This window comes from Oncorhynchus mykiss, chromosome 7 (assembly GCF_057628025.1).
Source record: "Oncorhynchus mykiss isolate SJ-2025 chromosome 7, ASM5762802v1, whole genome shotgun sequence".
Taxonomy (NCBI): domain Eukaryota; kingdom Metazoa; phylum Chordata; class Actinopteri; order Salmoniformes; family Salmonidae; genus Oncorhynchus; species Oncorhynchus mykiss.
The window spans coordinates 71821754-71846932 of NC_143028.1; the positions used below are offsets into that span (position 1 = coordinate 71821754).

Below are 25179 nucleotides of genomic sequence, written 5' to 3' on the forward strand. Positions count from 1 at the left end.
GATCTGATGGACATCCCCTAGCAGACACAGGGGGGTTTCTTACTGATTAACCCCTCAATTGCTGCAAAGGAGGTGGAGAGGAGGAGGAAAAGACAATTCATTAAAGCTGGTTAAATAGTGTGTGTGTGTGTGTGTGTGTGTGTGGTGGGGGGGGGGGGGGGGGGGGTAATGCACAAAAACAGGCTTATTAGGAAATGAAATAGAATATGATGATGTAATAGAACCAGAGGGCAGTGGTGATATTCAGTTGTGTCAGTGGGTATCTTGTCATGTATTACACAACCTCTCTGAAGGTACAATGCAGGACTGTGGGGTTATTTCCAGATCTGCATTGTGAAGCAGAGGCGTGATAAAGTCAAAATGATGTGAACCCCTTAAATGTAGTTAGGTACAGTAATTCGTGGAATTGACTGAAGAAGGACTGTAGCAATAAGAAGCTTGATTCCACACTAGGACTGGGAGATTAGGAGATTAGACTGTATTATTTGCTCCATTTATTACAAACGGGCTGGGAAGAACATTTGGAAATAATTGAAATTGCAAATGCGTGCTAGAAATATGGTTGGTAAAATACCTCCAAGCATGTGGATAATAAGACGTTTTTACTCATAGTAACCTCTTAATTATTGTACATTGTTGCTGTATTGTACCTTCAGGAGACGAAAATACAATTTCCACTCAAATTCAGTATCTAAATAGGAACTGATAAATATGGAGGCAAATTCTTGTCATCAAGTAAACTAACCATTGTGGTTTAGTGCATTCAAATAACTTTACATATGTTTTAACTGTTCAACATTTACATTATTTATGCTTTAACATCAAGAAAAAATATACTATTTCAGGACCATGAGATCAGCCTGATTAAATGATCCATTTTGGGAAACCAACAATTCAATTGAGGTGCTACTTTCATCATGTTGGTTTCATCCATATTGTGATGTCTTAATTAAGCAGTGGGCATAGACATTTACATAATTAGAAAAGAGAGGAGCACTGCTTATCTCCATAATATGGGGATATACATTTTTTGAGGGGGTTTATCTCTGATCTCTGAAAAATGATAATTTGGCATTCATTGAACATTCAACATTATCCAACAACCAATCATTTAAAAAGAGGATTCATAGAAAACATGCTTTTATGAATACTGAATATCTCAATTAAAATAATGCAACGACTTTGGTACCAATTCCTACAAATAACCTCTTCATAATGCATTATAAGCACATCTATTGTGCCTATACTTCAAAAGGGTTTAAAAATGCATTATGAATAGTGTATTCATAGAAAGTGTTACCAAGATTGTCATACTAGTTGCATTCACTTATTGTACTGCAAAATTGTAAAAGGGCATGTTATGATAAAATGGTAATTTGACAGAAAAAAAAAACTCTACACTGTCATGCAGCAAACAGTGACAGTGCTGTGCAAATCTGCATTGTATGTACAATAAGCTAGCTAGCAAACTCAATCAAAATGTCACTCTCTGAAAATCAGGTTAAGCTATGACTACACATGAGCATGGCCCAACTGATACAGTAGCAGAATGAAGCTACAGCAGCCATTCTAAAAAATCTGCTATCTTTTTCAGCACTATATGAATTGGTATATATATCTGTCTGATTTTGAGCTCATTCCATTGCTCACGTGACAAGATGTGAGATATTGTACCATAGTCGAACGGTGCCAAATAAGTAGATGAATGTCTTCCCCCAAAGGATGGATCATTCTAATGTCACATACTTGAACATTTTATGTGCGTAGTGGTAGATATGATAAAAAATAAATACTTTATCTCAAAACTGCACTATTTAACATGTAAGAATGTAGGATCTCTGGTTTTAAAAAGGGATTCAAATTGAAAAACTGGGCAGTGGAAATCAGTAAATGCAGCATCATAGTGCCTTCATAAGGCTGCCATAGGAACGGCATAGGGCTGCCATAGGAACGGCATAGGGCTGCCATAGGAACGGCATAGGGCTGCCATAGGAACGGCATAAGGCTGCCATAGGAACGGCATAGGGCTGCCATAGGAACGGCATAAGGCTGCCATAGGAACGGCATAGGGCTGCCATAGGAACGGCATAAGGCTGCCATAGGAACGGCATAGGGCTGCCATAGGAATGGCATAAGGCTGCCATAGGAACGGCATAGGGCTGCCATAGGAACGGCATAAGGCTGCCATAGGAACGGCATAAGGCTGCCATAGGAACGGCATAGGGCTGCCATAGGAACGGCATAGGGCTGCCATAGGAACGGCATAGGGCTGCCATAGGAACGGCATAAGGCTGCCATAGGAACGGCATAGGGCTGCCATAGGAACGGCATAAGGCTGCCATAGGAACGGCATAGGGCTGCCATAGGAACGGCATAAGGCTGCCATAGGAACGGCATAAGGCTGCCATAGGAACGGCATAAGGCTGCCATAGGAACGGCATAAGGCTGCCATAGGAACGGCATAAGGCTGCCATAGGAACGGCATAAGGCTGCCATAGGAACGGCATAAGGCTGCCATAAGAACGGCATAAGGCTGCCATAGGAACGGCATAAGGCTGCCATAGGAACGGCATAAGGCTGCCATAGGAACGGCATAAGGCTGCCATAGGAACGGCATAAGGCTGCCATAGGAACGGCATAAGGCTGCCATAGGAACGGCATAAGGCTGCCATAGGAACGGCATAAGGCTGCCATAGGAACGGCATAAGGCTGCCATAGGAACGGCATAAGGCCTGCTACAGTATACCGTAACATGCAAGCCAAGTGGCATTATGAAGTGGTGAAACTTACAATCAGATTTAAATGTCGTACAGTTCTTGCTTTGTAACAGTGTTATGTCACTTCGCTTAACCATAGTGACATATCATGACAGGTTTTATGTCATAATTTTATATCACTATGATTTATGTCATGATCATGCTATAGATGCATTATATCAAGTATTATTTTTTGTTAGCCTGGGAATCCAAACTGAAGCCTGGGAATCCAAATGGAAGAGCTCTGTTTTCCCAGGCTAATAATTTGCATGACATAACAGACATATCAACAGATGTCGGTAACAGTCATCATCATAAACTGACATAGATTGTTATAGCTTGTTACTGGGTATAATATGCTCTCTTAAGCATGCTATTAATTGATTGCTGCAATTGAGACCAATAATTTGGCCACATTTATAATCTAATGGCATGAGACTAATCAATGAGAGACTGATATGCACACTAATTTTACTCCATAGAATTACTTTAGTAAATAGTTTTAACCAAAATGTATATAAAATGTATATTAAATATTGTCTAATTTTGACAGATTTAGATCTGGTTGATCACTATAACTGATGTGTGAAATCAGATTTGGGCCGATTTCATGTCCAAATCATCTTAAAGTTACTTCATTAAGCTACACAATCAATTTGACACCTTGGGAGGATTTGGACAAGAAACTCAAGCAGGCATCTCATTAGTATTCAAAATACATGGTTTTATGATGTTTAATGATGAAAACAAAAGTCAATCAAACAGCAAACATGAAGGTGATGCCATTGCCAGGAAAAATAAATCCATGTTATCTTACACTATACAGCATGTTTACCTCTTTACAGCTATTTACAAAATGGAACAAAGATGAAGGGCTGGTTTCTCAGACACAGATTAAGCCTTGTTCTGGATTTAAAAACACTTTCAACTTTCGGATGGGTTGGCCCTGACCTTGGCCCCTCTGGCCCTGGCTGCCTTGTCCACTTGGGGCCCTGGCTGCCTTGTCCACTGGGGGCCCTGGCTGCCTTGTCCACTGGGGGCCCTGGCTGCCTTGTCCACTGGGGGCCCTGGCTGCCTTGTCCACTGGGGGCCCTGGGGGGATCCTTTCCATTGAGCGTACTTTTTTGTCCAGAACTAGGCTTCTGTGTCTGGGGAACCAGCCCAAAAAGCATACCAAACCAAAAACTAAATATGATTGCAACATGAGCTCTTGTGTACATTAGGCAATGAGTCCCTCTATATTTGCTTATCGGTGTGTTGATCATGGGTGGTGTAACAACCCTCTCCATTTGCCTGACCTGGGGAGCTCTTCTGTCTGAATTCTTCATCCTGCATCTCAATCAGCACTTTAGCACAGCGTCAAACAGAGAAACGAAAGGGAATCGATGAGGATTGGGTATTGCCAATCACGCATCAAATGCATATTTTCTGTCAAGGTACAGAGAAAACACCATCAAGAGCAACAACTGCATCAGTACAGACACACTACACAGACAGGATATGTTTAACATAAATACCTCATGTAGCTCAAACATATGCTGTCATGCTGTTAAGTTCATGGTAAATATCTACTATTAATTAGGAGTATCACTTTAACACCTAAATATAATTTAGAGGTGGTCACTATACCAATACTATATATTGAGTGTACAAAACATTAAGAACACCTGCTCTTTCCATGACAGACTGACCAGATGAATCCAGGTGAAAACTATGATCCTTGATTTATGTCACTTGTTAAAATTATTAATTAAATCCACTTCAATCAGTGTAGATGAAGGGAATGAGACAGTTTAAAGACCGATTTTTAAGCCTTTGGATAATTGAGACATGGATTGTGTGTGTGTGCCATTTAGAAGGTGAATGGGTAAGACAAAATATTTATGTGCCTTTGAACGCGGTATGGGTTGTAGGTGCCAGGTGCACCGGTTTGAGTGTGTCAAGAACTGCAACGTTGCTGGGTCTTTCATCTATCCAACTTAACACAACTGTGGGAAGCATTAGAGTCAACATGGGCCTGCATCCCTGTGGATGCTTTCGACACCTTGTAGAGTCCATGCCCCGACAAATTGAGGCTGTTCTGAGAGTGCAACTCAATATTAGTACGGTGTTTCTAATGTTTTGTACACTTATACTGCAAATAGGATCGTTATAAGACATGTTATGAACTCATGAGTTCGACATGAAACTGTTTTATAGAGCTATATCGAGGAAAGTGGTTATAGCGCTGGTCATTATCAGTTCAGATGTTTGTTATAACTTGCCATAGAGTCATGGAGCTAACAAAACCCTTATGCTAGCATCAAGTAGCATTATCACAACTGCTGTAACTGTGATGTCTAACTTTATATCTATCAACTACATCAGCAGACAATAATCACCACACTGTGCCTTTCTCTAATTGTACTCTCCGAAGTTGGTTTCAAATGAACCAAACAGCAAGGAAACGTAGATTCTACAGACAATAGAGAGCAAAGTATCACACCTGGGAAAAAGAGGCACAATAGATACAGTACATAATACAGCAGTAATATTCGTACCATCTGAACACTCACATCACAACAAACCCATTTCCAAGATGGCCGGCTCGGATGACAATGCAACACTAAAGCAATGAAGAACAACACATCATTCAAAAGCTAGACTGAATTCAACATATCAAGTACCTCAGAAACACATTGTGTAAAGACAGTAAGATACTCCTACCTTCTGAATTTTGGCGCGAGGCAGCTCCCTTGATGCGGAAGGCCTGACGCGCCCGGCTGCGCTCTCCGAAGCTCCAGCTCTTGGGCACTTTGCTAGGGCTGTCTTCGTTGCTGTTGTCTCCACTAGGGGACCGGCGGATGGGTTGGCCCTGACCTTGGCCCCCCTGGCCCTGGCTGCCTTGTCCACTGGGGCCCTGGGGGGAACCTTTCCCTTTGGTCCCCGAACTCCGGGGACTGGAAAACACACGCTCCTTCAGGCTGACCTTCTGACTGGAAGGGGTCAGAGGGTCAAGAGATGTTGAAAGGAGTTATGTCCTATGATTACAACTTGAGCAGTACGAGTCTGTGTTTTTCTGTATAATCATGCAAATCCTCATTTATCTAATTTACCTATATGCAGTTATGGTAAGCAGATACTATTGATGTCACAGTTGTAAGTGGTTAACTACTTGTTTACGATGTTTTGGTATTGCATCCAAGTGAATATTGTCAGTGGAGTATCATCACTAGGATAGTAAATAATAACAACATTTTTCACTAACACTCCTCATTTTGTTGAGCTTGTCTAAAACACTAACACAAACACACAATCCTGTCTTTTTCTCATTCATGAGCTTAACATATCTGTGGCCATATGACTGAATCACCTGAGTAAGCACGTGCACGACTTATGTACACGGTCACGTGCACTACCTATGAGCATGTGCACTACCTATGAGAATGGTTACATGCACTACCTATGAGAATGTGCACTACCTATGAGAATGGTCACGTGCACTACCTATGAGCATGGTCACATGCACTACCTATGAGCATGGTCACATGCACTACCTATGAGAACGTGCACTACCTATGAGCATGGTCACATGCACTACCTATGAGAACGTGCACTACCTATGAGCATGGTCACATGCACTACCTATGAGAACGTGCACTACCTATGAGCATGGTCACATGCACTACCTATGAGAACGTGCATTACCTATGAGCATGGTCACGTGCACTACCTATGAGCACATGCACTACCTATGAGCATGGTCACATGCACTACCTTTGAGAACGTGCACTACCTATGAGCACATGCACTACCTATGAGAATGGTTACATGCACTACCTATGAGAATGTGCACTACCTATGAGCATGGTCACATGCACTACCTATGAGAATGTGCACTACCTATGAACATGGCCAGGAGTCCATCAGAGGACAGGGTCAGGGCACATAAATAATGTTCTCATTGATGTCACGCCATCATGGATCATTAGTTAGTAATTAGACGGGTAAATATGAGTGTAAGTAGGTTGGCCTCTGTGTTGTTGTCTGTGACCTTGGTTGCATACCAAATGGCACCCTATTCCCTATGTAGTACACTTTTAAGTAGTGCACTAAAATAGGGAATAGGGTGCTATTTGGGATGCATTCCATGTATAGAAAGCAGTTGGTCACCTTGGTGGTAATAAGACATGGGCTGGTACTATCAACGTTGGTGACTGTTTTGAACAGTCTTCCCGTTTAGTGTCCACGTTGGAACCAACTGGAAATTTGGGTTGCAGATTTATTTTTACATCGTTGTGAAATAATGTTTTGAAACTGACCTTGGGGAGGGCTCCGGTTGGGATTCCTTTCTGTTTGGTCAGGAAACACAAAGTCTCTCACACACACACACACACACACACACACACAGACACACAGACACACAGACACACGTCAATAGTCTGTCAATCTCAAGCAAAACTCTGATAGCATTGATGCTATATTTTCCCTAATGTTTCATATTGTTATGAAGACATATTGCATCTTAGGAGGTGATGAATTCATATTGTTATGAAGACATATTGCATCTTAGGAGGTGATGATTCATATTGTTATGAAGACATATTGCATCTTAGGAGGTGATGAATTCCTATTGTTTCTGACCTGAATGACAGTCCCGACTTGCTCTTCAGGTTTCTCAGGAGATCCAGTTGATTCAGCGGCGGGATCAGTCTACTTAGAAAAACAAGACTTGTCGTGTTACAGGGAAGCAAAAAAAAGCGTACCACAGCTTCACTTCATAGATTGCAGTCAACATGGGCCAGCATCCATGTGGAACACTTTCCACACATTGTAGAGTCCCATGCCCTGATGAATTTAGGCTAATCTGAGGGCAAAATAGGGGTGAAATCCAATATTATAGGAAGGTGTTCCTAATGTTTTATACACTCAGTATATATGATTCAGGATGCAATTAGTGCCATCTATGGGTAGTAGGCTATATATTTCCTCTTTATTTTGTGTGTCTCCCTCTCCTTACCAAAAGCTTGAATTCTGGGGGATGTTTTCAATTGCCTTGTAACCAGAACTAAGATGGCATTTTCATTTCATAGTTCGAATGCAGATAAGATAATATGTGACACAATATAAAAAACTGCAATAACAATAACTATCCAATTCGGTAATCTTCCAACATTTTATAATAGATGCTTGTTTTCCGTAATGTTCTGTTCAATTATAATTCACTGTTGACCTACGGCCTTTGCATCCAATTTGACCCCTCAACTTTCAAAGTAGCCTGTTGTTCCATATGAGACATCACACAGCACACTTGGATTAATCCAAGACTTGCCGTATCCAATGGAAACCTTTTCTGCAGATGAAGTAAAAAATAAAATAAAAAACAGTCTCTTGGCCCTGAGCCCACCATGCGACAACCACATATGGCCCGCCCCGTTTGCTTTTATCCCTTCCTCTATCAATCAATACTCAATCTCAAGTCAGACATCTAGACATCTAAGAGGTATACTACAAATCAGGATCAATGAGTTAGCCAGCTAACTTGGATAAACAACAAAAAATATCTATAGATTTTCAGGTTCAAAAGCTAAACTAAAGTGTTTTTGAATGTTGACTCAATTAGACCATGCACATTTCAAGCTTATTTTTCAACAAAAAAAGCAATGTTATTTGAGAATATTTTTGACAAGTTAGCTAACTCATTGATCCTGCTTTGTAGTATATCCGTCTGGCATAGTAAATTCACATAAATAATAACTCAACACAAACAGTATGCTTAGGCAGCATGTTAATGTCACCAAATTGTTACAAACCAACAGAAATTGTGAACCATATCTCATCCAAATTGAACTTGAAACTTGTCACCCGATGTGTGTGTGTGTGTGGGTGTTATCGGGGTGAGAAGAAATGGAATATCATTTCACTGGCATGGTGTGGTGCGCTCCATAAAGTTTCCTCTCCGACATCAAAGCAGGAAAGGCCAGGCATCAATCAAACGTTTTAGGCGGACATCAAAGCAGGAAAGGCCAGGCATCAATCAAACGTTTTAGGTGGATATCAAACAGCTTGCATTGCCAGACCCTGACGATGGTAAAACCTGCTATAGCACCCAGCTAATACTGAGCAATATGTCCAAGAGGGAACTGATACCAGTTATACCCCAACATGGGATTGGAGCTGTGGTTTCACATATTCCAAAGATGTCCGTCCAAATGTCCATCCAAATAAAGTAGGTAAAATTTGCATCTCATAAATTATACATTTTCACAATTTGCATAAAGACTAGAACGAAAAGCAAGTATGCAACAGTAAAATGTAGTAATGTTTTTGATTATTGGGGATAAAACAGATTTATAATTAGTCTCAGATGGTTGGTGTTGATGTTTTCTGGGTCGTATTTTTGCAATAAAAACAAGAGTTTCAGATAGTTCAGATAAACCGAAACAGGGAGAGACTGTATGAATCTGTTCGGTTCCTAGTGAGTACCCTAGTACTACAGCCAAGCAGGACTTTGGAAAATCACACCGTATAAGAGCGGACATAAAAAGCCACATCTGTCACCATGAAGTGCTTTGAAAAGTTGGTCATGGCTCACATAAACACCATCATCCCAGAAACTCCAGACCCACTCCAATTTGCATACCGCCCCAACATATCCACAGATGATGCAGTCTCTATTGCACTCCACACTGCCCTTTCCCACCTGGACAGAAGGTGCACCTATATGAGAGTGCTGTTCATTGACTACAGCTCAGCGTTCAGCACCATGGTGCCCTCAAAGCTAATCAATGAGCTAGGGACCCTGGAACTGAACACCTCCCTCCAACTGGATCCTGGACTTCATGAAGGGTCGCCCCCAGGTGGTAAGGGTAGGTAACAACACATCCGCCACACTGATCCTCAATACAGGGGCCCCTCAACGGTGCGTGCTCGACCCCCTCCTGTACTCCCTGTTCACTCATGACTGCACGGCCAGGCATGACTCCAACACCATCATTAAATTTGCAGATGACACAACAGTGGTAGGCCTGATCACCGACAACAACGAGACAGCCTATAGGGAGGAGGTCAGAGACCTGGCCATGTGATGCCAGAATAACAACCTATCCCACAATGTGATCAAGACAAAGGAGATGATTGTGGACTACAGGAAAAAGAGGACCGAGCACTCCCCCATTCTAATCGACGCGGCTGCAGTGGAGCAGGTTGAGAGTTCCTTGGTGTCCACATCATCAACAAACTAACATGGTCCAAGCACACCATGTCAGTTGTGAAGCGGGCACGACAAAACCTATTACCCCTCAGGAGACTGAAAAGATTTGCCATGGGTCCTCAGATCCTCAAAAGGTTCTACAGCTGCACCATCGAGAGCATTGGTTGTATCACTGCCTGGTATGGCAACTGCTCGGCCTCCGACTGCAAGGAACTACAGAGGGTAATGTGAAAGGCCCATTACATCACTGAGGCCAAGCTTCCTGCCATCCAGGACCTCTATAACAGGCGGTGATAAAGGAAGGCCCTGAAAATTGTCAAAGACTCCAGCCACCCTAGTCATAGACTGGTCTCTCTGCTACCACACGGCAAGTGTTAGCAAAGCGCCAAGTCTAGGTCCAAGAGGCTTCTAAAACAGCTTCTACCCTCAAGCCATAAGACTCCTGAACATCTAGTCAAATGGCTACCTAGACTATTCACATTGCCCCTCCCCTCTCCACACCACTGCCACTCTCTGTTGACATCTATGCATAGTCACTTCAATAACTCTACCTACATGTACATACTACCTCCACTAACCGGTGCCCCCGCACACTGACTCTGTACCGGGCACCCCCCTGTATAAATGTTTTACTGCTCCTCTTTAATTACTTGTTACATTTAGCTCTTGTGATTATCTGTATTTTTTGAAACTGCACTGTCGGTTAGGGGCTCGTAAGTAAGCATTTCAATGTAAGTAATTCACCTGTTGTATTAGGCGCATGTGACTAATACGATTTGATTCATTTCATGTTTGCTAATGTCATCGTCATTATACAATCCAACTCTGTCTGTCAACACATGATCTCGTGGGGTGAAGTGAGCCTGTGCACAGTTTTTCCTCCCTAAGCAAACACAAAGACTAGACTACAATAAACCTTCACAGATTTCCTTCAGACTTAGATCATACATCTCTATAATAACTATACCATCGTTTCTAAACGAATCCACGTGGTAAAATGTAATGTCCTCTGTGCTTTCGTTGTTAGAGCACAGCGCCACGACACGAACAGCACTCGCTGTTGTTAGCCACTTAGGATAAAAAGTATATGGCTTTTATTATTATAATGAAGTAAATGTCTATTGGCTTAGACTGTGAATCCATCTGGCCCTTAGCCTCTATCAGGTAACTGCCAAAGTAAAGGACACACTTGAGTAAATGAAGGATAGAAAGTATATTGAAACCAGGTGCTAGAACACAGGTGTGGTTCCTGAGTTAATTAAGCAATTAAAAAATATTATTTTGGTTACCATGGCTAGAAGAAGAGATCTGTGACTTAAAGTGACTTAAAAAAATATATATATATTTCACTTTTATTTAACCAGGTAGGCCAGTTAAGAACAAGTTCTCATTTACAACTGCGACCTGGCCAAGATAAAGCAAAGCAGTGCGATACAAACAACACAGAGTTACACTTAGGATAAACAAACGCACAGCCAATAACACAAAGAATATATATACTGTGCAAATGGAGTAAGATAAGGGAGGTAAGGCAATAAATAGGCCATAGTGGTGAAATAATTATAATTGAGCAATTAAACACTGGAGTGATTGATGTACAGAAGATGAATGTGCAAGTAGAGATACTGGGGTGCAAAGGAGCAAAAATAAATAACAATATGGGGATGAGGTAGATGGGTGGGTTATTTACAGATGGGCTGTGTACAGGTGCAATGATCGATAAGCTGCTCTGACAGCTGATGCTTAAAGATAGTGAGGGAGATATAAGACTCCAGCTTCAGAGGTTATTGAAGTTTGTTCCAGTCACTGGCAGCAGAGAACTGGAAGGAAAGGCGGCCAAAGGAGCACTTGGCTTTGGGGGATGACCAGTGAAATATATAGTACCTTCTGCAACGCGTGCTACGGGTGGGTGCTGGTATGGTGACCAGTGAGCTGAGATAAGGCGGGGCTTTACCTAGCAAAGACTTATAGATGACCTGGAGCCAGTGGGTTTGACGACGAATATGAAGCGAGGGCTAGTCAACGAGAGCATACAGGTCACAGTGGTGGGTAGTAGAGGGGTCTCAAAGGAGCATAGGGGAATTAAAGTGTGTGTGTCACAGTCACCTGGGGCCTCATTTATCAAAAAAATATTAGGCTACATTTTATCCATCGCTCATTCAATAGCCATGCATGCTACCATTTATCCATCACTCATTCAATAGCCAAGCATGCTACCATTTATCCATCACTCATTCAATAGCCAAGCATGCTACCATTTATCCATCTCTCATTCAATAGCCAAGCATGCTACCATTTATCCATCTCTCATTCAATAGCCAAGCATGCTACCATTTAGCCATCTCTCATTCAATAACCAAGCATGCTACCATTTATCCATCTCTCATTCAATAACCAAGCATGCTACCATTTAGCCATCTCTCATTCAATAACCAAGCATGCTACCATTTATCCATCTCTCATTCAATAACCAAGCATGCTACCATTTATCCATCGCTCATTCAATAGCCAAGCATGCTTGAAAGTAAATAGACCAGTAGCCTTGATAGTCTGTGACAGTCTGGATAGGCTACAGTATTGCTGTGCGATTGAAGCGAGACATCATGGCCTAACTTATTTAATCTCAGAGCCTATACCAAGGCATGAGATAGAAACATAATCATCTATTGTTAAATTAAATATTGATCAACAATTTCTCTTTTGCATAGAAGTGTGGGCTAATAGCATTTACTTTTAAATTGTTTGAAAGGACAATCAATCTTTCTGAATGCGCGGCTAGTGTTTGTCACTCGCTAGGCGGCACGCATTTTTTTTTTGAAAAAGGCACTGTAACATTCTCTTAAACCTCTACAGAATTGTGATCAAATTTTCCAACATCTCCAAATCATACAGCAAATGATAGTGTTTTTGTTTCCATCAAATGTGAATGGAAGATGTTTTCCAGGTGGGTTTGTAGCAGGTGGGTTTGTAGCAGGTGGGTTTGTAGCAGGTGGGTTTGTAGCAGGTGGGTTTGTAGCATGTGGGTTTGTAGCAGGTGGGTTTGTAGCAGGTGGGTTTGTAGCAGGTGGGTTTGTAGCAGGTGGGTTTGTAGCAGGTGGTTTTGTAGCCAAAATTATAGTATGTATCTGATTTATCAATGAAAACACGCGTAGGTGTTGCGTGCGACAGTTTGACAAAATTCCAATAATTTGTGGCACACGCAAATCCTAGAATCTCCATTATATGCCAGCATTTAGTAAGAAATGTACACTTGTAGAAAATGTACACTTGTAGAATTTGTACCAAGGTGCATTGAAGCTGTTCGTGGTGGCCCAACGTTGTATTAACAAGACAATTCATGTTGGCGTTTCGTTTATTTTGGCAGTTAGATCCTGATTGGACATCGTCATTAACCTTCAGATTGTTATTACTATAGCTAAACATCTATTGGCTTGGACCAATAACAATCCATCAGGCCCGTAGCCTCTACATAGATCCTGATTAGACATCGTCATTAACCTTCAGATTGAGGGGAAAGGAATGTCAGAGTGGTGGATCGATGGAGGCAGCTGATGGCTGGATCCATCTCAGCTGACACCGGAGAGGAGCAGACGGGGACAATTTAAATCTAGGCGCTAATTTACTATATAATCAATACCTGTACATCGGTGAGGATACGGTGCGTTCATAATAATCCCACGTCGACTCCAGGTCTGGCCGGGTGAGATTAGTGGCGTAGAAGCGCCACCCGGCCTAAATAGAAGAGAGAGATAGATTAACTAAAGGAGAGAGCAGGATGAATAATAAATGGTGAGAGAAAGAAACAGAGAGAGAAGTGCATGGTTTTGCATGAATACAGCATTTCCTTTATGTTTTCATACAAATCTTTGCGTGTACACTATATGTAGGTATGAACAGCAAGCAGGGAATTACTAAGTGAGCCCTATTACTCATGTCTTGGCAGAGGCAACTCACACGCCGATATCTATCACTGTGTGTGTACTGTCTAAGCTGTCTTTCTCTGGCCTGTGTGTGGGTGCTTTCACATCATTGTCTGATTGGGCGACTGGAGTGTTTGGCGTTTTCACATCATTGTCTGATTGGGTGACTGGAGTGTTTGCCGTTTTCACATCATTGTCTGATTGGGCGACTGGAGTGTTTTGGGACCAGGGATACCAAAATTAGTTCTAGTAGTTGACTGAGAAGTGGGTTCAGGATCCAGAACTAGAGTACCAGGTATTGTGACATTTTGCCTCATATAAACACGCTAGAATGGTGGCGTCATGTAGAATGTTTGTCTTGGAAAGAGTACCCTGAAACTGTTCATTTATATTCTTGTGGAAGCAAAGACTATTTTGTGAAATTCCCAGAAATGGTCAATTGAACCCCACCAGGACACCAGATCACTAGGATTCCATATCACCAGGATACCATATCGCCAGGATACCATATCACCAGGATACCATATCACCAGGATACCATATCACCAGGATACCATATCACCAGGATTTGAGTGAAAACGCTCTAAATGTTGTTTTTTAGACTGGGTAAGCTCCTGGTTTATTTACCTGAATAAGTCCTGCCGCAGGATTCCGCCTCTTCTCAAAGTGTTTTTGTCGATGTTGCTCCTGGACCTTCAAGGCGAAGCCGGAGCCCAAGATACCCTTAGAGATACAGACAAGCTGTTAGTCACAACAACAAGCCTCTGGAAAACATGATCAATTCACAGTGACATAATGAACTCTTACTTCAGAGTAACGCTTGACTATCAAATTGCAGATGCTTCGTGGCACTCATTTTCTGAGTTTCTTCAGTAGCCCTCCATTTCCTTGCATTAAGTGCACATTAATAAGTTACTTCAGTCATTTCTTTGGATAAAAGCATCTTACTGCTGGAAGTGCAAAGAAAGATACTCCAATCAGGGTGAAGGTTGCGGCGAGAAGACGTCCGTTCCACGTTATGGGAAACTTGTCTCCGTACCCAATGGTAGTCAGGGTGATCTGAGAAGGCAATTGGCAGACATATTGAATTACACCTTTGTTATCAATATTCAGGGTGCTTTTTCCATCTCACACGAAGCTGTTACATGTAACAAGACAATCATTCTCCGAGAATTCAGATGGTTCAGATGGTCTCTCATGAAGGGTGACATAAGAAGATACCACTTGTCATGCTAAGTCCCAAGGTTGAATTACATTCATCTCTTTTTTCTTTAGATTCTCAGTTAACACAAGTACTGGGTGTTGTATAAGGACCTATAGAAAATATCCTATTAAGAAATGCTGGGTGTTTTATAAGGACCTATAGAAATTATCCTATTAAGAAATGCTGGGTGTTTTGTGGTGACTGAAATGTTGCTGGCTATTTCATGGGGACGTCCAAAAATTATGTTTAAACAAGTGCTGGGTGTTTTGTTGGGACCTGACAAACTTAGCCTATTTTCAACCGCTGAGTGTTTTGTGGGGACAGACATTCTCCTATCAGCATCAGCTGAGTGTTTTGTGGGGACAGACATTCTCCTATCAGCAACCGCTGAGTGTTTTTTGGGGACATACATTCCCCTATCAGCAACCGCTGAGTGTTTCATGGGGACAGACATTCTCCTATCAGCAACCGCTGAGTGTTTCATGGGGACAGACATTCTCCTATCAGCAACCGCTGAGTGTTTCATGGGGACAGACATTCTCCTATCAGCAACAGCTGAGTGTTTCATGGGGACAGACATTCTCCTATCAGCAACTGCTGAGTGTTTCATGGGGACAGACATTCTCCTATCAGCAACCACTGAGTGTTTCATGGGGACAGACATTCTCCTATCAGCAACCCGCTGAGTGTTTCATGGGGACAGACATTCTCCTATCAGCAACCCGCTGAGTGTTTCATGGGGACAGACATTCTCCTATCAGCAACCCGCTGAGTGTTTCATGGGGACAGACATTATCCTATCAGCAACCACTGGGAAGGGTTTGGAAGGACATGTGGAACCAGACTGAGAGTGACTTACCAGGCCCCACCACAGTGCGTCTGCGTAGGTCTCAAACTGGTCGTTGTCCTCTTTTTCTGCCAGGTAGACCAGGAAGGACGCCAGGATGAGGCAGAGGAAGCCGATGTACCACGCCGTGATCAGCTCCTGCAAAAAGTCAAAGATCAGAAAGAAATGAAAACAATACAGCTACTGCATATTCATTTCAAGATCAGAGTATCGAAGCAATATTACCTTTGAGAGGAAACTTGCTTTATTAAATGAATAGATGCTAGATGCATATTTGCATATTTATTTTATGACCAGAGTACGAATAAAAAAGTATTGCATTTATTAATTTTTTACCTTTATTTAACTAGGCAAGTCAGTTAAGAACAAAATCTTATTTTACAATGACGGCCTACCGAGGAACAGTGCCGTTCTGCCTTGGGCTGCCTTGGGGCAGAACAACAGATTTTGACCTTGTCAGCTTGAGGATTCAAATCAAATCAAATTTATTTATATAGCCCTTCGTACATCAGCTGATATCTCAAAGTGCTGTACAGAAACACAGCCTAAAACCCCAAACAGCAAGCAATGCAGGTGTAGAAGCACGGTGGCTAGGAAAAACTCCCTATCCAGCAACCTTTCTGTTACTGGCTCAACGCTCTAACCACTAGGCTACCTGCCACCCCAAAATTGGGCTCTCTAATGGGCAGATGCAAAAAGTATGAAACTAGAGGTGAGTATGGTTATCAGTGTTAGGGAGTGTTGGGGAATAATCAGAATTAGTTGATAACATAGGTAAGATGTTTTATATTCATCATATGTTTGTAAGTTACTTCTCATCAGAATGTTTATTTTTGTATAATACTGTGGCCGGGTTGCAGTCATCTGTTCTCTGTCAGGACTAAGTGACTTGGGCCGCAGAGAGGAGAGAGGTCAAGCGTGTATCTCTTGGCTCCACAATGTCTGTGTGCCAGTCAATGTGTCTCTGTGATCTTGTCAATGAGGGGGCATGCGATATATGCCTGTTGATATGAGGATTTGTTTTATGGATCTGACTTTGAGAAAAGAACATTGTTTAGGAGACAAAGCTGAACGATAAATTATGGCCAATGCTGTCTGGCTATGTGTGTCTTTGCTATAAAGGATCTCAGTTGCAATGTGTAAGGGACTCTCAGAGAATTCATTGATAGACACTGAATTGATCTGAGAGTCACAGGGTTGTGATGGAGCTCATATAATTAAAGATGGACTTTATGATAACTCTGACTTGTGTGTGGTTTGCTCTCATGATTTGGTAAATACAGGACATTTCCACGACAGGAGTAGTAATCGACATGTACAGTGCCTTGCGAAAGTATTCGGCCCCCTTGAACTTTGCAACCTTTTGCCACATTTCAGGCTTCAAACATAAAGATATAAAACTGTATTTTTTTGTGAAGAATCAACAACGAGTGGGACACAATCATGAAGTGGAACGACATTTATTGGATATTTCAAACTTTTTTAACAAATCAAAAACTGAAAAATTGGGCGTGCAAAATTATTCAGCCCCCTTAAGTTAATACTTTGTAGCGCCACCTTTTGCTGCGATTACAGCTGTAAGTCGCTTGCGGTATGTCTCTATCAGTTTTGCACATCGAGAGACTGACATTTTTTCCCATTCCTCCTTGCAAAACAGCTCGAGCTCAGTGAGGTTGGATGGAGAGCATTTGTGAACAGCAGTTTTCAGTTCTTTCCACAGATTCTCGATTGGATTCAGGTCTGGACTTTGACTTGGCGATTCTAACACCTGGATATGTTTATTTTTGAACCATTCCATTGTAGATTTTGCTTTATGTTTTGGATCATTGTCTTGTTGGAAGACAAATCTCCGTCCCAGTCTCAGACTCCATCAGGTTTTCTTCCAGAATGGTCCTGTATTTGGCTCCATCCATCTTCCCATCAATTTTAACCATCTTCCCTGTCCCTGCTGAAGAAAAGCAGGCCCAAACCATGACGCTGCGACCACCATGTTTGACAGTGGGGATGGTGTGTTCAGGGTGATGAGCTGTGTTGCTTTTACGCCAAACATAACGTTTTGCATTGTTGCCAAAAAGTTCCATTTTGGTTTCATCTGACCAGAGCACCTTCTTCCACATGTTTGGTGCGTCTCCCAGGTGGCTTGTGGCAAACTTTAAACAACACTTTTTATGGATATCTTTAAGAAATGGCTTTCTTCTTGCCACTCTTCCATAAAGGCCAGATTTGTGCAATATACGACTGATTGTTGTCCTATGGACAGAGTCTCCCACCTCAGCTGTAGATCTCTGCAGTTCATCCAGAGTGATCATGGGCCTCTTGGCTGCATCTCTGATCAGTCTTCTCCTTGTATGAGCTGAAAGTTTAGAGGGACGGCCAGGTCTTGGTAGATTTGCAGTGTTCTGATACTCCTTCCATTTCAATATTATCGCTTGCACAGTACTCCTTGGGATGTTTAAAGCTTGGGAAATCTTTTTGTATCCAAATCCGGCTTTAAACTTCTTCACAACAGTATCTCGGACCTGCCTGGTGTGTTCCTTGTTCTTCATGATGCTCTCTGCGCTTTTAACGGACCTCTGAGACTATCACAGTGCAGGTGCATTTATACGGAGACTTGATTACACACAGGTGGATTGTATTTATCATCATTAGTCATTTAGGTCAACATTGGATCGTTCAGAGATCCTCACTGAACTTCTGGAGAGAGTTTGCTGCACTGAAAGTAAAGGGGCTGAATAATTTTGCACGCCCAATTTTTCAGTTTTTGATTTGTTAAAAAAGTTTGAAATATCCAATAAATGTCGTTCCACTTCATGATTGTGTCCCACTTGTTGTTGATTCTTCACAAAAAAATACAGTTTTATATCTTTATGTTTGAAGCCTGAAATGTGGCAAAAGGTCGCAAAGTTCAAGGGGGCCGAATACTTTCGCAAGGCACTGTAATTCAATTAGTAATATAAATACATTTTGCAGTAGCTTGGTGGAACTAAATTCAAATCTTGGTAGTGTTTTCAGTAGTTAATTACTTTACCATGAAGTGGTGTACTACTGCAACTACACGCTACTTTTTTTTGCAAAAATAAAACATGGTTAGGCAATAATTGCCTTTCTTTTTCAGCATTAGACCTGCCCAATTCTTACTTGAAACTTATTTTTTGTGTTTAATGGGTTAAATGACATATTCTGTTAACATCTGACTCCAGATCTGTTCTTGTAATTTGTAGTCTATGACATTTCTGATTTAGATATGATAATTCTTCACCAAGTAGTTTAGATGTAGTGAACTACTTTTTCAAAGTAACTTTAGGTAACTCAACTATTACTAACAAAAATATAAAAGCAACATGTCAATGATTTTACAGAGTTACAGTTAATTTAAGGAAATCAGTCAATTTAAATAAATATATTAAGACCTAATCTATTGATTGATCACATGACTGGGCAGCGACGCAGCCATGGGTGGGCCTGGGAGGGCATAGTCCCACCTATTGGGGAGCCACTTTTTCTCCACAAAAGGGCTATATTACAAACAGAAATATTCCGGGTGGCTGGTCTCAGAGGATCCGGCAGGTGAAGAAGCTGAATGTGAAGGTCCTGGGCTGGCGTGGTTACACGTGGTCTGTGGTGAAGAAACTGAATGTGAAGGTCCTGGGCTGGCGTGGTTACACATGGTCTGTGGTGAAGAAGCTGAATGTGAAGGGCCTGGGCTGGCGTGGTTACACGTGGTCTGTGGTGAAGAAGCTGAATGTGAAGGTCCTGGGCTGGCGTGGTTACACGTGGTCTGTGGTGAAGAAGCTGAATGTGAAGGTCCTGGGCTGGCGTGGTTACACGTGGTCTGTGGTGAAGAAGCTGAATGTGGAGGTCCTGGGCTGGCGTGGTTACACGTGGTCTGTGGTAAAGAAGCTGAATGTGAAGGTCCTGGGCTGGCGTGGTTACACGTGGTCTGTGGTGAAGAAGCTGAATGTGAAGGTCCTGGGCTGGCGTGGTTACACGTGGTCTGTGGTGAAGAAGCCGAATGTGAAGGTCCTGGGCTGGCGTGGTTACACGTGGTCTGTGGTGAAGAAGCTGAATGTGGAGGTCCTGGGCTGGCGTGGTTACACGTGGTCTGTGGTGAAGAAGCCGGATGTGGAGGTCCTGGGCTGGCGTGGTTACACGTGGTCTGTGGTGAAGAAGCTGAATGTGAAGGTCCTGGGCTGGCGTGGTTACACGTGGTCTGCAGTTGTGAGGCCAATTGGACATACTGCCAAATTCATATTATCTAATGTACAGTGCCTTCTGAAAGTATTCAGACCCTTTGACTTGTTCCACATTTTGGTAGGTTACGGCCTTATTCTAAAAAAGGATTAAATAGTTTTTTTTCTTCATCAATCTACAAACAATACCACATAATGACTAAGTGAAAACAGGTTTTTAGAAATGTTTGCTAATTTATAAAAAAAATGTAATCACCTTTGGCAGCGATTACAGCCTCGAGTCTTCTTGGGTATGACACTACAAGCTTGCCACACCTCTATTTGGGGAATTTCTCCCATTCTTCTCTGCAGATCCTCTCTAGCTCTGTCAGGTTGGATGGTGAGCGTTGCTGCACAGCTATTTTCAGGTCTCAACAGAGATGTTAGATCGGGTTGAAGTCTGGGCTCTGGCTGGGACACTCAAGGACATTCAGAGACTTGTCCCGAAGCCACGTTGTCTTGGCTGTGTGCTCAGGGTTGTTGCCCTGTTAGAAGGTGAACCTTCATCCCAATCCTGTGCGCTCTGGTACAGGTTTTCATTAAGGATCTCTCAGTTCTTTGCTAGGTTCATCTTTGCCTCGATCATGACTAGTGTCCCAGTCTCTGCCGCTGAAGAACATTCACACAACCCGATGCTGCCACCACCATGCTTCACTGTAGGGATGGTGCTATTTTTCTTCCAGACATGACGCTTGGCATCCCGGCCAAAGGGTTCAATCTTGGTTTCATCATAACAGTGAATCTTGTTTCTCATGGTCTGAGAGTCTTTTGGCAAACTCCAAGCGGGCTGTCATGTGCCTTTTACTGGGGAGTGGCTTCCGTCTGGTCACTCTACCATAAAGGTCTGAATGGTGGAGTGCTGCAGAGATGGTAGAACCTTCCAGAAGGACAACTATCTCACAGAGGAACTCTAGAGCTCTATCAGAGTGACCATTGGGTTGTTGGTCACATCCCTGACCAAGGCCCTTCTCCCCCGATTTCTCAGTTTGGCCGGGCAGCCAGTTCTAGGAGATCTTGGTGTTTCCAAACTTCTTCCATTCAAGAATGATGGAGGCCACTGTGTTCTTGGGGACCTTCAATGCTGCAGACATTTTTTGGTACCCTCCCCCAGATCTGTGTCTTGCCACAATCCTGTCTCGGAGCTCTTCGGATAATTCCTTCGACCTCATGGCTTGATTTTTGCTCTGACATGCACTGTTAACTGTGGGACTCTATGTAGACAGGTGTGTGACTTTCAAAATCATGTCCAATCAATTGAATTTACCACAGGTGGACTCAATTAAAGATGTATAAACATCAAAGATGATCAATAGAAACAGGATGCACCTGACCTCAATTTCGAGTCTCATAGCAAAGGGTCTGAATACTTGTAAATAAGGTATTTCTGTTTTGAATTTTTTTCTACATTTGCTAAAACGTATACAAATCTGTTTTCACCTTGTCATTATCGGGTATTGTGTGTAGATTTTTATATATTTAATCCATTTTAGAAGAAGGCTGTAACATAACTAAATTTGGAAAAAGTCAAGGGGTCTGAATACTTTCCGAAGGCACTGTATGCATTTAGTGTAAACAGAGCACCAGCACATTTTTACATTTACATTTGACATTTTAGTCATTTAGCAGACACTCTTATCCAGAACAACTTACTATGACTAAGATTTAATTTAACTAGGCAAGTCAGTTAAGAACAAATTCTTATTTACAATGACGGCCTACCAAAAGGCAAAAGGCCTCCTGCGGGGATGGGGGCCTGGGATAAAAAAAAAGATTTAAAAAAGACAATATAAATATAGGACAAAAAGATGGTGGTTGTCCCACCTAGATATCTGATGATGAATGCACTTACTGCAAGTCAAATGTCCCTAAAGAAAGTCGCTTTCAGCAAAGTCAGTCAAGTGGAGTTAGAACCTCTTGCCTCAAAGAATTCTGTTCAATCAGAAAGTCTCTGTTAAATATTAACATCCAGGAGAAAAACACTTCCTTTATCAGTGTTAATATATTGCAACACGACAAGGCTGCACATCTATCTAGCTGTTCCATCTCACAGGCAGGCAGAAGACAGGTAACGGTGTGTACGAGCCAAATCCAATAAGAGTCGATAGTCCATGGCAGCTTTGGCCTCTGCACTGTCAGACTCAGGACTTGATCCATTTTGCCCTGACATACTTCTCTACCAGGAGATCTCATTAGACACTCCACCGCCCTCTGCTCTTCCTCTCCCTGGCTCTCTATGGGGACTGTGTTGCTATGCATCACTGGGAGACACTTAAGGAGCCACTCTGGGAACCACTGGGAGACACTCTTATTCCCCATTGAGAGTGCTCAATTTATCAGACCAAATGTGTGTTCCAAATGGAACCCTATTTCCTATATAGTGCACTACTTTTGACCAGAGCTCCATGAGCCCTGGTCAAAAGTAGTGCACTACATAGAGAATAGGGTGCTATTTGGGACGCAATCCAAGCTTCGGGAGCCTTTGATAAATTGAAGGGTACATCTAGTTAGTTAAAATGGGTACGAGATCGGTCACAGCATGCCCTTTGGAGAGCTTGATGATGAGTTGTTTTCTGTACTGTGGGTGTATTAGATCAGTCTGAGAGATGTAATGTAATGTCCCCAGAAGTTGTTGTTCGGCAGATGGTTGTTGAAGTCACCTGTCAATCAAACTGGTTAGAGGGTGGGGACAGTGTTCATGTCATACAGCTGGTTGTGTGATCAATGAACTTAGATCGATACATTTGACATGTGGTATCAGTTGACTTGACTCGTCTGTGGAAGCTCAAATCTAGATATTGGATTTATAGAAACATGCTGCGATGGGGGCAAGGAGCCAGATTGAGGAGGCGAGGTACAAGCATCAGATCAATCACACACACTCCATTCAGCCCTGGTCTTTGATTACCTTGCTGTGAGCGTAGACGACAGATCCCAGGAGTTTCCAGGTGCCTCCACGGCGGTCCATCCGGATCATGCGCAGGATCTGCAGGAACCTCAAACTCCGGATGGCCGACGTAGCAAAGACGTTCCCCTGGGTTCCCGCCGCCAGCACAGAGATGGACGCAATCAGCACCATGACGTCTGGGAAAGATGGACATTTATCCAAATTTTTCCAAATCATTCAAAAAGTATATATTTAATTCCACACATTTATTTTATTTTTGTGCATGTACTGGATGTATATTTGTATGCGATATGTTTAAAATATATATATATCACAGGACATAAAAAAATAATCAACCTTAAGAGTATATAAAATACATGACAATAAATGGACAACAGAGTTGAATTCAGAATTCAGTTGTGAGGAAATCAAGGATCTCTATACAGTTCAATACACAACCTGACCCACATTCTTCCCTGAAAACATCACTTCTCTACAGTTTATTGTGGGGTTCCCCAACTGGGGAATTTGGTAGTAATTTTGGTAATTACCAGAAAATATATGTCAATCTATCGTAACTTTGATAACTTATACTTGAGTAACAATTTTTTATTTATTTATATAAAGTATAAAAAAGGCATATCTGTGTCCATGAGTTTCTAGTAGACAGAACACATGGTCTAATTAATGAAAAAGCATCGAATCAACAATGGTATTATTTTCAATTCAGTTAAATAAAGGTTTAATAAAAAAGACTCTGCAACTCGTCCAACTACTGACTTTTTTCACAACTGCCACCACTTTGACGCCAAAACATTGACAACAAATACATATTGACAAGGATAAATAAATAAGGATGTTTCATGATGGAATCCTCATGTAAATTGTTTTGTCTGCTGCTGTTGGACCAGGTCTCTCTTGAAAAATAGATTTTATCTCTGATAAAAACCTCAATAAATAAAGGTAAAACATATTTTTTAAATAAATGCTATTCACTAAGTTGATGGTTTATATTTAAGATGATTTACAGATTTGTCATTCAATATATATATTTGATCATATTTCATTATTTTCTATATTTTACATGTGATAAGGCCACACAGAGGGCCAGAGATAATCTGAAGTACCCAAAAGGGCAACTAGATGTCTTGTGATAGATTACAATAAAATCCTTGAAAGATACAACAATTCGGATAGTTTACTGGTAAACTTGGAAAGTTTCCAGTAATATACCTTCCCTGACAATCCGCTCAAGAAAAAAAATCGGCCAGCGGCTGAATCTAGTTGATGATCCCTGATTTATTGGGTTCAAGTCACAGGAGGTTGGTGGCACCTTAATTGAGGAGAATGAGCTTGTGGTAATGGCTGGAGTGGAATCAGTGGAATGGTATCAAACACATGGTTTCCATGTGCTTGATTTCATTCCATGAGCTCCGTTCTAGACATTATTATGAGCCGTCCTCCCCTCAGCAGTCTGAGTTCAAGTACTGTAGGTTGCTGATGGATAAATGTTGTTAGAGGGGTGCTAGCCATAGGTACTGTTGGGAAGGATTTGATGAAGCACCACCAACTACAGCCAGCAGCCACCTCGATAATACATGGTGGCCATTTTGTGCCTGCACAATCACTACAAATCTGTTTGGGGGCGGAGGGGAAGGAAGAAGTATGGGTAAATTTGGCCTAAATTGAGCAGAAGATAAAACAGTCCATGGAATGAATGACCAAATGCAGGCCACTTAGGTGACTGCTGCCGGACAGTTTTATCTCACTGATGACAGAGACCAGGCACACAGTGACACAGAAAAGACCACAGGGGCAGTTGCGGTCGAACTCACCGATCACGCAGAAGGGCTTGCGGGCGAATTTCAGACGGCCCCTCCATCCTCTGTATCTGCAGCAGCATCCGGCGGCCCATATCCTCACTATGTACTCCACGCCGAACACCACGATGGTGACTATTTCCTGTTAAGGGACAAAGGCTTCCTGTTACATCACAGCGTTGCCAGAGGCATTCATAACGCACATAATGCTGATATTATCATAATGGTTTTGCAAAGATAATATGGTTATATTGTGAAAGTTTGGTACCCCAAAACTAAGGAAATTAGAAGAAAATGATTCATATAGTATGTGTATATAGTCAGAAC

At 42.1% G+C, this 25179-nt stretch overlaps 1 protein-coding gene across 1 annotated transcript in view; it reads right to left on the reverse strand.

The window, feature by feature from the left end:
- The window catches only part of LOC110528538 (potassium voltage-gated channel subfamily KQT member 2-like), a 59363-nt gene that overhangs the window by 12149 nt on the left and 22035 nt on the right, over positions 1 to 25179 (reverse strand). Inside the window, exons 3-11 of the mRNA XM_090241892.1 lie at positions 24868 to 24994; positions 23054 to 23229; positions 15932 to 16057; positions 14817 to 14927; positions 14496 to 14591; positions 13586 to 13680; positions 7380 to 7451; positions 7058 to 7087; positions 5463 to 5731 (exon numbers count right to left, since the gene is read on the reverse strand). Of these exons, the coding sequence (XP_090098018.1) occupies positions 5463 to 5731; positions 7058 to 7087; positions 7380 to 7451; positions 13586 to 13680; positions 14496 to 14591; positions 14817 to 14927; positions 15932 to 16057; positions 23054 to 23229; positions 24868 to 24994 (1102 nt within the window). The remainder of the gene's footprint in view (positions 1 to 5462; positions 5732 to 7057; positions 7088 to 7379; positions 7452 to 13585; positions 13681 to 14495; positions 14592 to 14816; positions 14928 to 15931; positions 16058 to 23053; positions 23230 to 24867; positions 24995 to 25179) is intronic.